Consider the following 11,085-nt stretch of genomic DNA (forward strand, 5'->3'; position numbering starts at 1 on the left):
CTTAAAGTCTGCAGGCAAAATCACTCAAGTTCAGCAGAGATGTGATGGAATGCAGCAGCACTTTGATTTTAACATTAATCTGACTTAATTCCTCTTTAGAAACATAAAGTAGATAAGTCAGAACTTTTCGAAGGTCATGGTTTCTTTAATGAGATACAAATCCTGTATCTGGCAGCAAACTGTACAGGGGCAGCAATGCACCTCCACTCTGTGTCACTGCCCTTGCCTGATACTTCACTGTTTCTCAAATGAAGTTCATTCCAGTCCTTCTCCTTTATTTAGTTCTGTATTTTTGTCCAATGACTGGGTTTGCTGGCTGAGTCTATTCAGCATTTGGACTTTCTTCAGGTAAATTGATCCTAAATCCTCACTATTTTTTTCTCCCTTCCAGGAGAAATTTTATTTATATATGTGAAAAGTCATTTTTGGAATCCATGTAGGGCAAATAGGGGGTGAGGGTCTTTCGAGGGGCAGTCTCTGGCCTTATGGCCCTGCCCCACTTGATTTTGCCTTGTTGCTCATTGCATCCCATTGTAAAATGAAACTACAGCCTGGCTGGGACAATGCTTGTATCTGCCTGGTAGTGGAAGAAGCTGTGGCACCTTTCTAAGAGGCTCAGAACCATCATACTTTATTAAAAATAAAATTTTCTGCTGTTGGCTAGAAATTGCAGATCTCATTAACAGCATTGTATCCTCACTTCAAAGATTGCAATTGATGAGATCTGTACTTAAAATACACTTATTTAATGGGGTACATGCCCATCATCTCAGACTGCTCAGAAACAAGGAGGTTAACTGACTTGGAAGTTTTCTTTTCCCTGTTTTTCTAATGAAGGTATAAAATATTGATCCCAAACCAGACCTTTGCCTTTAAAACTCCTTGAGGTTTTTTCACCAACTATTTATAAGAATCTGATTCCCATCAGGAAGCATTGGCATGGTTCAAACGAGGATATACAGAAAGTAACAGCAATAAAAATACTTCCTTATGTCTTTTCACAAGCCTTCTTGCCAGCCAACTGGAAAAATGCATGCTCAAAGTGTTGGTGGCCTCTGGACTTCGTAATACTACAGGTTTCATTTCTTTCTATGCATCGTTTCTCTGCTCTTTGATCATTTATGTCATCCACCTGTGTCTGCCTTAAGAGTCCTCCCCCTTTTTTTATTTTTTAACTCTCTTGATCTTTAAACTCTGCATCTCATTCCCTTTGAAATCAATTAAAAATGTCCCACCAACTTCAGTTGGAATTGCTCCAGGCCTTTGGTGCTTGAAGAAGGGCCCTGTAAAGGTACTGGAAGGCACCTGTAGAAGCTTTTTTTGTTACCTCGATGTCCCTGGCCAGATTTCATTCTGTCTGGGCTTTGGCTTTCCTAACCTTATCTCTGGATGCTTGGACAACTTCTTTGTCCTCCTCCCAGGCTACCTGTCCTTATTTCCACCCTCTGTAGGCCTTCTTTTTACATCTAAGTATGTCCAGGAGCTCCTTGGTAACCTGGCATTCTTCCTGCCTTCCTCTTTGTTTCAATGCATTGCTCCTGGGCTTGGAGGAAGTGATCCATCAGGTCACTGCTAAGTAGAGCTTCCTTATGGGATGACAAGCTAAGATGGAATGTGCTTTTCCCATGTGTTCCAGGCTGCTGGAGCAGCACGGCAGTGACAGCAGTGCTTGCTGACAGTTGCTGTCAGCCCTCATTGGTAAGGGTGGATGATTCCCAACCAGAACCTCATGTGCTGCACACACTCCTCATCAGCCTGCTGCTTTAACACTGCACGTCTCCTTGGGCTACTGAGAGTTTCTTTTAGTTCAAAATCCTGCAAATATACTGAAACCTTTTGTCTCAATATGAGTATTTTTGGCATACTGCAGAGCAAAACTATAAACCATGGGACTCAATGCTCAGAACTTTCCAATAGGAGTAAGGTAGAGGCAGGTTAATGCATGGCTAAGTCATTTCCCTTAGGAGGTTCCAAAATAGATATTTTTTTAGGTGTAAGACATTTTTCGTTTTGCAAAAATTCACAAAATGCAGATAGAACAAGTCTGGAGATTTGGAGATTTTAATTTACACCTAGGAACTGACTTTAAATCCATTGTCCTTCATGAAAACCGTACCAAAGCAAGAACTTGAGAGAAGGACTGAATTCCAGGCCAGTCCCATGGCTGTGAAACAAACTTCCCCATTGACTTTAAATTCTAAAGTAACATCCTGAGCATGGTAGATGATCCAGAGGACAAATTACTGCAAGGGAGTAGCAATCTGTTTTTCATTCTTAGTGTTAACAACCTTCAGGGTTGGTGCTTTCACACTTGTATTAAGCTGCTTATCAAATAATTGGTGCTTTACAATGATGCAAGACCATCTCTATTGTGTGGGTAAGAGAAGAACCCAAGACTAAGGTTAAGTGATTTCTCCAAAGTGGCACAGTGTAACTGGCAGGTCTCCACAGTGTTTGCCTCATGCTCCCACTGAACAATAACCTCCCTCAAATAATTGAATTTTGTTCTGAAACGAGTCACATTTAATTTTACAGATGGAAACCTGACCCTTAACAGAAGTGATCTAATTCTCTAAGTTATTCCTGTGCTGAGATGGACAGAGACTGCCTAGAAGGTTTGTCAAAGGAAGGCACAGAATTCCAATTTATTCTAATGCAAATCAGGGTGCTAGCTGTCTTCTTTGACTGGAAAGAAAGGAGCTGAAGATGTCTCCCTCAGATGTGTATGTCTGCATTGTAAACTTCCACGGTTAGGTGAGAGAGCTCCTAGTATGTGAGCAGGTTAGATGCTCTTGGAATTTTTACCTAAAATGCTTGTATTGGGATGACTGCGTTGGTGATTGCAAACATAAGATGCCCTGTGGTAGCTGCTTGCATTTTGCTTCAAGGTCTTCGAAGATCATCTAGTTGACAACACAGTCCAGGGAATGGCAGGAAATACCATGTAATTAGAGTTAGAATTTGACCATAAATCAACTTCATGAAACCTAAAACAACTAGTTCCCTATACAATATTATATACCTCCTTTCCTAGTTCTCTGGTCAAGGGCAGCCCTGCATTTTAAGTTTTCTGAATATAATATAAAAGCATTTAAAATTCAGAATCTCTACTTGGGAAGTTTTGATTTCTTCTCACTGAGTCCAAGTGAGGAAAAACAGATTTGAGCCATAGTTGATACACAAACACTGGGACTTTGATTTTTAAAAATGAAGGACATAAACAGGTAATAAATCAGGCTATTAAAATATTATTCTTAAACATTGACACTATACAGATCTTTTGGTTTTACAGAGACCTTGCCTGTATTGTAGAGTGACATAAATTTCATATTACATACACTTCAAAAGCATTTACAAGTGGATGTGGATTTGTTTTGCTCCTAAATTTTTGACAGAGGAAGCCTGCATTATATGACATTATTAGTGTGCAACACTCATTGTTCCATTCACAAATCTGCAGTTAGTAAATGGGAATATATACTTCGGTGTTTATTTTAAACATCAAGTAACTGAACAAATGAAAGCAAGAATTGGGAGGTGGAAGAGGATTGTTAAAATACAGTTTCATTTTCCTATCAGGTTATTTTTAAAGCTGAAAAAATGCTGGTAATCGACATTTACCATAGCAAGTCCCTTTCCAGCATGTTCATATTTTCTCCACCCATTGACACACTCCTCTGACCCCTCTTTTGTTTTACACTCTTGTCTCTTTTGCATTTCCTTCTGCCACCTCCTCACCCTCACTGCAAACACTCATGCTAACACTCCTGCATCTCTTCTCTCCCCATATATTTTTCTTCAGCTTTCACAAGCTCCCCTCTCAGTTATTAGCATTTTTGCCTGTCCCCCACATTCCTCTTTTCCCATTTTACTGTGCCATGGGCTATCAGAGGTGACTGTTTCCCAGAGGATGGTTCACCTCTTAGTATTTGGGACAGAAGACAGCAGAGTGTCATTCCATATGGAGCATCTGTGAGTGACAGGCCGAGACAAGATAATGCCACCTTGAAGGTCAGCTTAATTTAGGAATTTTTCACAACTTAAAAAAATAAACCTATTTTAACCTAGTAGAATATTTATGACAGTTGGTGACACTGCCAGTGGCAGGAGTTCAGGGGGAGGCAAGCTCCTTAAGATGTCCTAATTCCCCAAATTTGTCATTAATTTGTGCCATAGTATATATTACAGCTCTCATTTTGTTTGTGCTTCTGTAATCCAGTCTCCACAGTAACAGAAATTCTTGTAGCCACGGAAATGCTAAAGCCTGTCTTTTAATCCTGCTCTTGGCTTTGGCTGTAGGTTATAAAATGAAACTTTATTAGGGTTTGAGTGTGGTGGAAGTTTTCAAGAACTCCAAGTCCATTCAATATTGTTTTAGTTTGTTGCCTAAAATCTGTGCCAACATGAGCTAATGGACCTAATGCAAAGATAGATGTTGTCAGCTGGGCAAGCAAGGGAAACAAGAACTACTGCAGTTATCAAGCCATATTTTGTACACTTTGAATCCTGAAGATAGTTGATTATGTCCTTTAAAGTCACAAACAGTAAGTCAGAGAGAGATTTAAGCTGCAGAAGCTCATCATTTCCACTTCAGAATCTCTTGTTAAAACTGGCTGCCAGGATGCTGTGTGCTTTAATGATATGATGGACACATGGTTTAATGAAACTGCTATTAAGTTGTACACGTGCTTTAAACTGAATCAGCAAACTGTTCTCAGTTGCAGTTGTGCCAGTGCTCCAGCCCCCAGGGAGCTCTGGATCTCAGGAGCTCCCACTGAAGCCATGAGAGCTGGGACTGCATCTGCAGGCTCACATACTGCTGGGCAGGTTGTCCTGGGGGTGTCTGTTGCTGTGCTATACAAAGTGCTCCTGCAGGCAACAAATGCTCTGACTGCTTTCGTGGTGGAAGAGCTGTTACACCTCAGCAAGCCACAGCAGAAGTGCACAGTTCCTTTTGCTAAGAGATTCCTTCACTTCTTCTTGTGCTATTCATGACACACAGAAGGCATCCTTTGCTGAATGCCACATTCCCATCTAACCACTTCACAATAAAGCTGCTCAGCACCTTTTCAAGCTTGTGTTTTGAGGAGTTAGGACTATACCTCTGATGGAGCAAGGAACTGTAGCTCTCCATAAAACTCTTTGATGGCAGCCACTTATCATCTCCTGGCAGTGAATATTTCTCGCTACCCATCTGGTTTTCTGTCTGTCTTGCTGGAAAGCTACACTCTCAGCTGTATTTATTTGGTAACACTTTGTGTTCAACCTACAGTTTTCTCTGATGGCCATTTTACTGATAGAGCCAAGAGGATGCAGATAGCTTGCATTAAAAAGCCAAAAGTGTAACAAAAAAACCCCCAAAATAATAAATCCTCTTTTAATTGTAGCTGTTCCCCTGGCAGTAAGTTTAGTTTACATGGGTTTATGTTTAGTACATAAATCTATTTCCTCTAAAGTGCAAATTCTTGAAAAAATAGCATATTATTATTATTATTATTGTGTAGCTTAAAGACAATATTTGAGAGTTGCTTAAAAACATATACTTAAACCCCTGTATTTGACATAAGATAGGCAATGAGAATCCCATGTGCTGCATTCCGACTCATTTGGACCCCCGAGCGAGCCCAAGTTTCAACCTACGTTGTGAAGCCACCACTGCACTTCAGCGAGCTGCAGCTCCCTGGTTCTCCAGCTTGGCAGCTGAGGAGAGACGTACATTGTCTCTCCCACTCCACATCATGGACACAGGATTTTCAGCAGAGTTGTCAGTGCTGAAGAAACGAACTCGCCAGCCACAGCAACACTGCAACTGTTTAATTTCACGCCGGAAAGTTTTGCTGAAGATGTAGTAAATGAAAGGGTTGTACGCTGTCGAAGATTTGGCAAACAGACAGGGCAGGAGTGTGACAATGGGCTGTAGGGCACTGCTGGAGTTAAAGATGGACCAGAAGCTGGCTGCTGCATACGGTGTCCACGAGCTCAGGAAGCCGACCGAGATGAGCACAGCCATCTGAAAGGGAAACAGGGCTTCAGTTCTCAGCTGGCACTGCCTGGCACAGGGGGTGTGGATGAAACCACATCTGAACCAGCTGAAATACCTGAAGCTGCATGCTTGCTGTGTTGTGACATAAGCTGAGTTGTGACAGCTAACACTGCACAGTGCACACAGGATTTTTCTCCTACCAAGCAGATCTACACTGTGGGTTTCCTGTGAGGCAGTTTTCATCTCCTTCCCTGACTCTGGCTGCAATATGTCATGGGAGACACAACTCAAGCAGACAGCACAGCCTATGGTTGACTGGCCTCTGGAAAGCTTGGGTCAATTCTGCTTTTCGACAAGAAATGAGCAACTGAAGTGCTTATTTGAAAAAATGTTATATTAAAAAATCCTGTTTCCATATAGAATTTCTCTCACTCGGAATAGCCACTCAGTTGATTAAAAATAGCTAACAGAACAAAACCTCCACTTTAACTATAATGTGAATGGATTCAACAGGTATTCCAGCATGAGTGGAAATATATGTCCAGTAAAATAATGAGTGCAACTGCTTAAAGAAGGTTTAACAAGCTGCATTATACCCACAATATATAAACCAAATTAAGCCACTGAAATGACAAGGATTTCAGGAGCCCTCTGCTCCTCTGAGGAGTGCAGAGGGGGAGACTGGAAGTAGATCTCCATCTTTGGTCAATACCAAACAAAAGCAATGAGGGCTCATCATGAAAGATGCATGAGCAGAGCCAGTTCTCTACAAGCTCCTTCAGACTCATCATGGGGATATCTCACCAATGTCAGCTTTTTCTCCAGTTTAGCTGCATTAGGGATCCTGTTAATATTCTGGATCTCTTGGTACGCTTTATGAACTTTCCAGGCAATTCCCAAGTAGCAGGCAACAATGGTCAGTGCAGGCAGGACTGTGCACAGGAGGAACATGCTCAAGATGAATGAAAAGCCATTGGAAGAGTTGTGGAACTTGCTCCAGGCTATTGTACAAGAGATGCCAAATGGCTCAGGGCCATAGTAGCCCCACCCTACCAAGGGCAAAATGGCCCAGAGCAAGGAGTAGAGCCAGATGAAAGTAATCAAGATGCGAACGGTGTTCTTGGTGATTTTGTTACCTGCAAGAAGGAGGAAGAGCAAGGATATCTGAGTCTCAGCCACATTGTTTTTGCCATAACTTCTCCAACAGAAGGATGTTGGCTACAGTTCCCTAACATTTGGTCTTGAGAAACATAACAGAGAGAGTCAATGGACTGGGTGAAACCCCAATGCAGACCTAAGCACTGATCTAAATTTGGTAAGTTAGGCAGCTTTACAAGATCAAGTTGACCCAAAAGGTCGTGTGCTTCCAGCCCAGGAATGCCAGAACAGCACTCCTTCCTCAAGTTTTAGTATGCCTGCTTGCACACAAAAAGGAAGACAGACTGGTCCAGCAAAAAATTTGGGCTCTGCACCCTCAGGTAGTTTCACTTGGTATTGCTAAGAAATGAGAAGCCTCACTGTTTGATAAGGAATTTAATCAAATCCATCTAGGAACATTAAAGGCTTGATATTGGACTAAAAGTTAAGGCTTATTCCTGTAGTTATTCAACTGATACTCCATGCCACATGCGGCCAAGTAACTCTCTGAACATAATAGCCCAAATGCACTGTTATGAGGTTACCAGAGATGTAATTACTTACTGTTAGATTTGGATGAATTGGTAACAAGGAATCGAATGACAGCCATGGCACACAGGGTCATCATGCTACAGACACCAAAAAGGAAGCCCATCAGGGCATAATACATGCAGGACACATCTCCTCCCAGCCAGGCGTGGTTCCAGGCAGATGCAATGGCCAATGGATACATGCTGATTGCCATCCCAATATCTGCTACTGCCAAGTTGACTGTGAGCAGCTCTGGTGACTTCAGGAGGGAAGAACGTTTCACAGCTGTAGCCAGGACAGCTGAATTTCCAAGGATTGTGAGGATGGCTGGAAGAGAAGAATCAGAACAGACTATAGTATAACGTAGTTAGCACAGGTGTGAAATGCTTCTCCATACAAAGGATGTGAAAAATGCTGGGGTTTAGGCTGGGCATAAAGTCTAAAAGACAGGACGGACTGGGAGACTAGCCAGAATTCGGCATCTCCCAGGCCAACACTGTTGGGCTGATGCTTTGAAGAAACACTGGGGTGTATCTGCTATGACCTGCTATGAAACCTTGTTCTTCATCTCATAGCAAGGAAACTTGTTCTCCTAGAGAGCAGATAGGCAATGCCACCTGGATAGCAGTTCTGAGAGCTGCTACACAGCTCAGCATCCTGACCACATCATCTGCTGTTCTGCTTCAGCCAGCTTTGGGTTTCAGTTCCTGCTTCCTTGCTAGACAGACATTGCCTAATCAGGCTGTGTTTCCACTATGGACCTGGTAGAGCAAAGAGAGCTCCAGATTTCTGTTTACAGCCTCCTGTGGTGCTGGCCAGCCTTACTGACTGGGGGAAATTTTGTCATAGGAATAGTAGACCGTACCCTGTTCCTTCCTATCCCCATATTATAGACCTGCACTTCCGTGTCACATCCCCCTGTCCGTGTACTATATCCCATCTATTCCCTTCTGGCTCCAATCTCATGTGAATAGCCCACAGCTGACAGTCAACATGTGCTGGCTGGGCAGCTCAGGGTCCTTGCTGGCCAAGTGGCTGAGAATCACTACGTGCTGCTGTTCAGGCACCCACACTATTCTGGCAGTCTCCAAGTGCATTAAGACAGGCCATGGAATTGTTTTTTTTTGCCAGGGGTATGCAACAGACCAGAGATTGCTTTGCAAAAGGACATGTCAGACATACATTATTCAGATGTGCTATAGGGCTTCAAAGCGTTTGTGACAACAGTGTCAAAAGTACATGTAGCAAACAACTCATTTTCTCATTTCTTTCAAGTGAACATGGTGCTGGAGCTATGTTTTGATCAAAGGTTTTCCTGAGAGGGTGTCCTCTACAGTCAGAAGTGAAGTAGGGAAACAGAAAAACGATTTGTTGATTTGTTGCTGGGACAACAGAAAGGCTGCATTTGCTCACAGACACCACATAATAAAGTGCCCACAGAGGAATTAATAAAGGCATATGCAACAAAATGAAATAAATACATTGGCATAAATCCAAGGATGGGTAGACATGCCAAGAGAAAGCCTTCAACAGAAGAGAGATACAAATCTGAGACCCCACATCCCAAATTTTTTAACTTTCTAACCACACACGTTCACTTGGCACCTCTGGATAGGCTTGAAGAGTCCCTGAGCTCTCGGGAGTTGGATGTCTGCACACACAGATGCCCACAGTGGCTTGGCATGGGACTGCTTGCTGACAGGGAGCAACCTGTGGCTTGGTGGGAAGAGCACTCTCCTGCCAAATGACAGCTGCAGGCTGGGACATCCTCAGTTCACTTTCTTCTGAGACAGCCCTAACCACTACACAAGAGGAAGGAAGTAGCTCTTAGTCTTACCATCAGGGGTGGACATCCAGGCCCACCTTCTCTTTTACTTTGACAGATGCTTGATCCCCTCCATCCCACTGCCTGTGCGGCTGCTGGCTGGCCCAGGACAAAACTGTGAACTGCATCTGTACTTACTTTTGCTTGAGGAAACAGCAGGCATCCTGACTTGCATGAAAAGAAAAACCCTTTGTTGTTTTGCAGACAGTGATTTTTCTCACCCTGTGTTGTACTCTCTGCTGTCAGCACAACTGAGCGGACACCACAGTGCAGGGAAAAGCGCATAGAAACAGGCATGAGGTGTGAAATGCTAAAGCCCAGCCTTGCTGCCCAAAGCCTCTTTACTAAAGCACATAAAAATATGTGCTTGTCTTTCATAAATGCATCTCGTACAAACCAAGGTTTGTAAATGAGCCGAAGGGAGGAAGGTACTTGCATCTTAGCAAAATTCAGGTGGGCTGCATGCCTAAAGCAATTCTGCTTCCCTCCAAATCTACAATGATACTAAACAAATCACCTGGGTACATGCAACAAACAGACAAAGAAGAAAATGCTTAGTTAAAGCCATGCTGAAGCAGGCTGATACACGTGCCCACTTGGATTTAATTGTCAATCTGCCTTCAGCAGAGTAAACAGGCCATTATAAAAAACTGAGCTGCTGTTTGGCAACTTTTTGCTATTTCATAAGAGTTTATCCTACCAAGACAGAACTGCTCTTCATGCATGATGAACACCCCCACAGAAGGAGCAGACCAAAGCTGCTCTCTCCTGATCAGCCCCAAGAAACGGGCTGCCACATCTCTTAATTCACAGGGCTGAGGTGCCAGGGTAAGAGGTAGACAACTTATTTTGAATACTTGTGCTGCCACAGAGGCAAACTTAGGCTGGCAAATCTTCAGCATTGAAACAAAAGGCTGCAAATCTGAGAGCAGAGATTAATCCTGGCATCCAACCAACTCAAAGGCAACATGCAGGAATCTGGAAACAGATTTTCTGTCATTTTCCTCCAGCTTCCTCTGGCTGACAGTAGCACGGATGGGGCAGCCCTGGTGTGTCTGCTCCTAAGCTCAAAGCAAACAGGCAGGCTGTGAAAGCAGAACTCACCTATGATCAGAAGAAAGACCCCAGCTCCATAATCCACTATTGGGTGGAGTTTGGAAATGTATTGCTCCTCCATTGTCCCTTCTTGAAGCGGGTGAAGGTTTTAAATCAAAGGCGAAGTGACTGTAGGGGCAAAGAGACTCTTCCTCATGGCTTGCCTGCTGCAGGTGTGAGCCGGGCAATTGGGTGCTGTCAGTGTGAAGGGACCTTTCTGTGTTCTCCTCTCTCCCTCCCTCTCGTGTGGCAGGGGAGAAGCCTGGATTGAGAGACAGGCTCCCTCCCTGGGGAGACAGAGTGAAAGCCAGGCAGAGCCACTGCCAGAGCGATCCCGCCTGCCTGGCTGGCAGAGCGTCTCTCCACCCACCCCCTCCTCACACGCTGCTCTGCTCCTTGGCTTGTAAAGCAACTTCACAACACAAATCCCTTCATTCTGCCATTGATGAGCAAAAACAATTGTTCTTCAACCATCAGCAGCCTTGGGAAATCCATCCAGGCTAAGGGATCAGGC

General features: G+C 43.5%; 1 protein-coding gene across 1 annotated transcript; it reads right to left on the reverse strand.

Moving 5' to 3' along the window:
- Positions 1-5,655: 5,655 nt before the first annotated feature.
- On the reverse strand, positions 5,656-10,784 carry LOC127382683 (opsin-5-like). The gene is made up of 4 exons (XM_051614615.1): positions 10,581-10,784; positions 7,685-7,978; positions 6,788-7,119; positions 5,656-6,010 (listed from the first exon to the last, which is right to left on the reverse strand). Exons 1-4 carry the CDS (start codon positions 10,651-10,653, stop codon positions 5,663-5,665), a joined length of 1,047 nt encoding a protein of 348 aa, XP_051470575.1. The 5' UTR covers positions 10,654-10,784; the 3' UTR covers positions 5,656-5,662.
- Positions 10,785-11,085: the final 301 nt, after the last annotated feature.

Source organism: Apus apus, chromosome 3 (assembly GCF_020740795.1).
Source record: "Apus apus isolate bApuApu2 chromosome 3, bApuApu2.pri.cur, whole genome shotgun sequence".
Taxonomy (NCBI): domain Eukaryota; kingdom Metazoa; phylum Chordata; class Aves; order Apodiformes; family Apodidae; genus Apus; species Apus apus.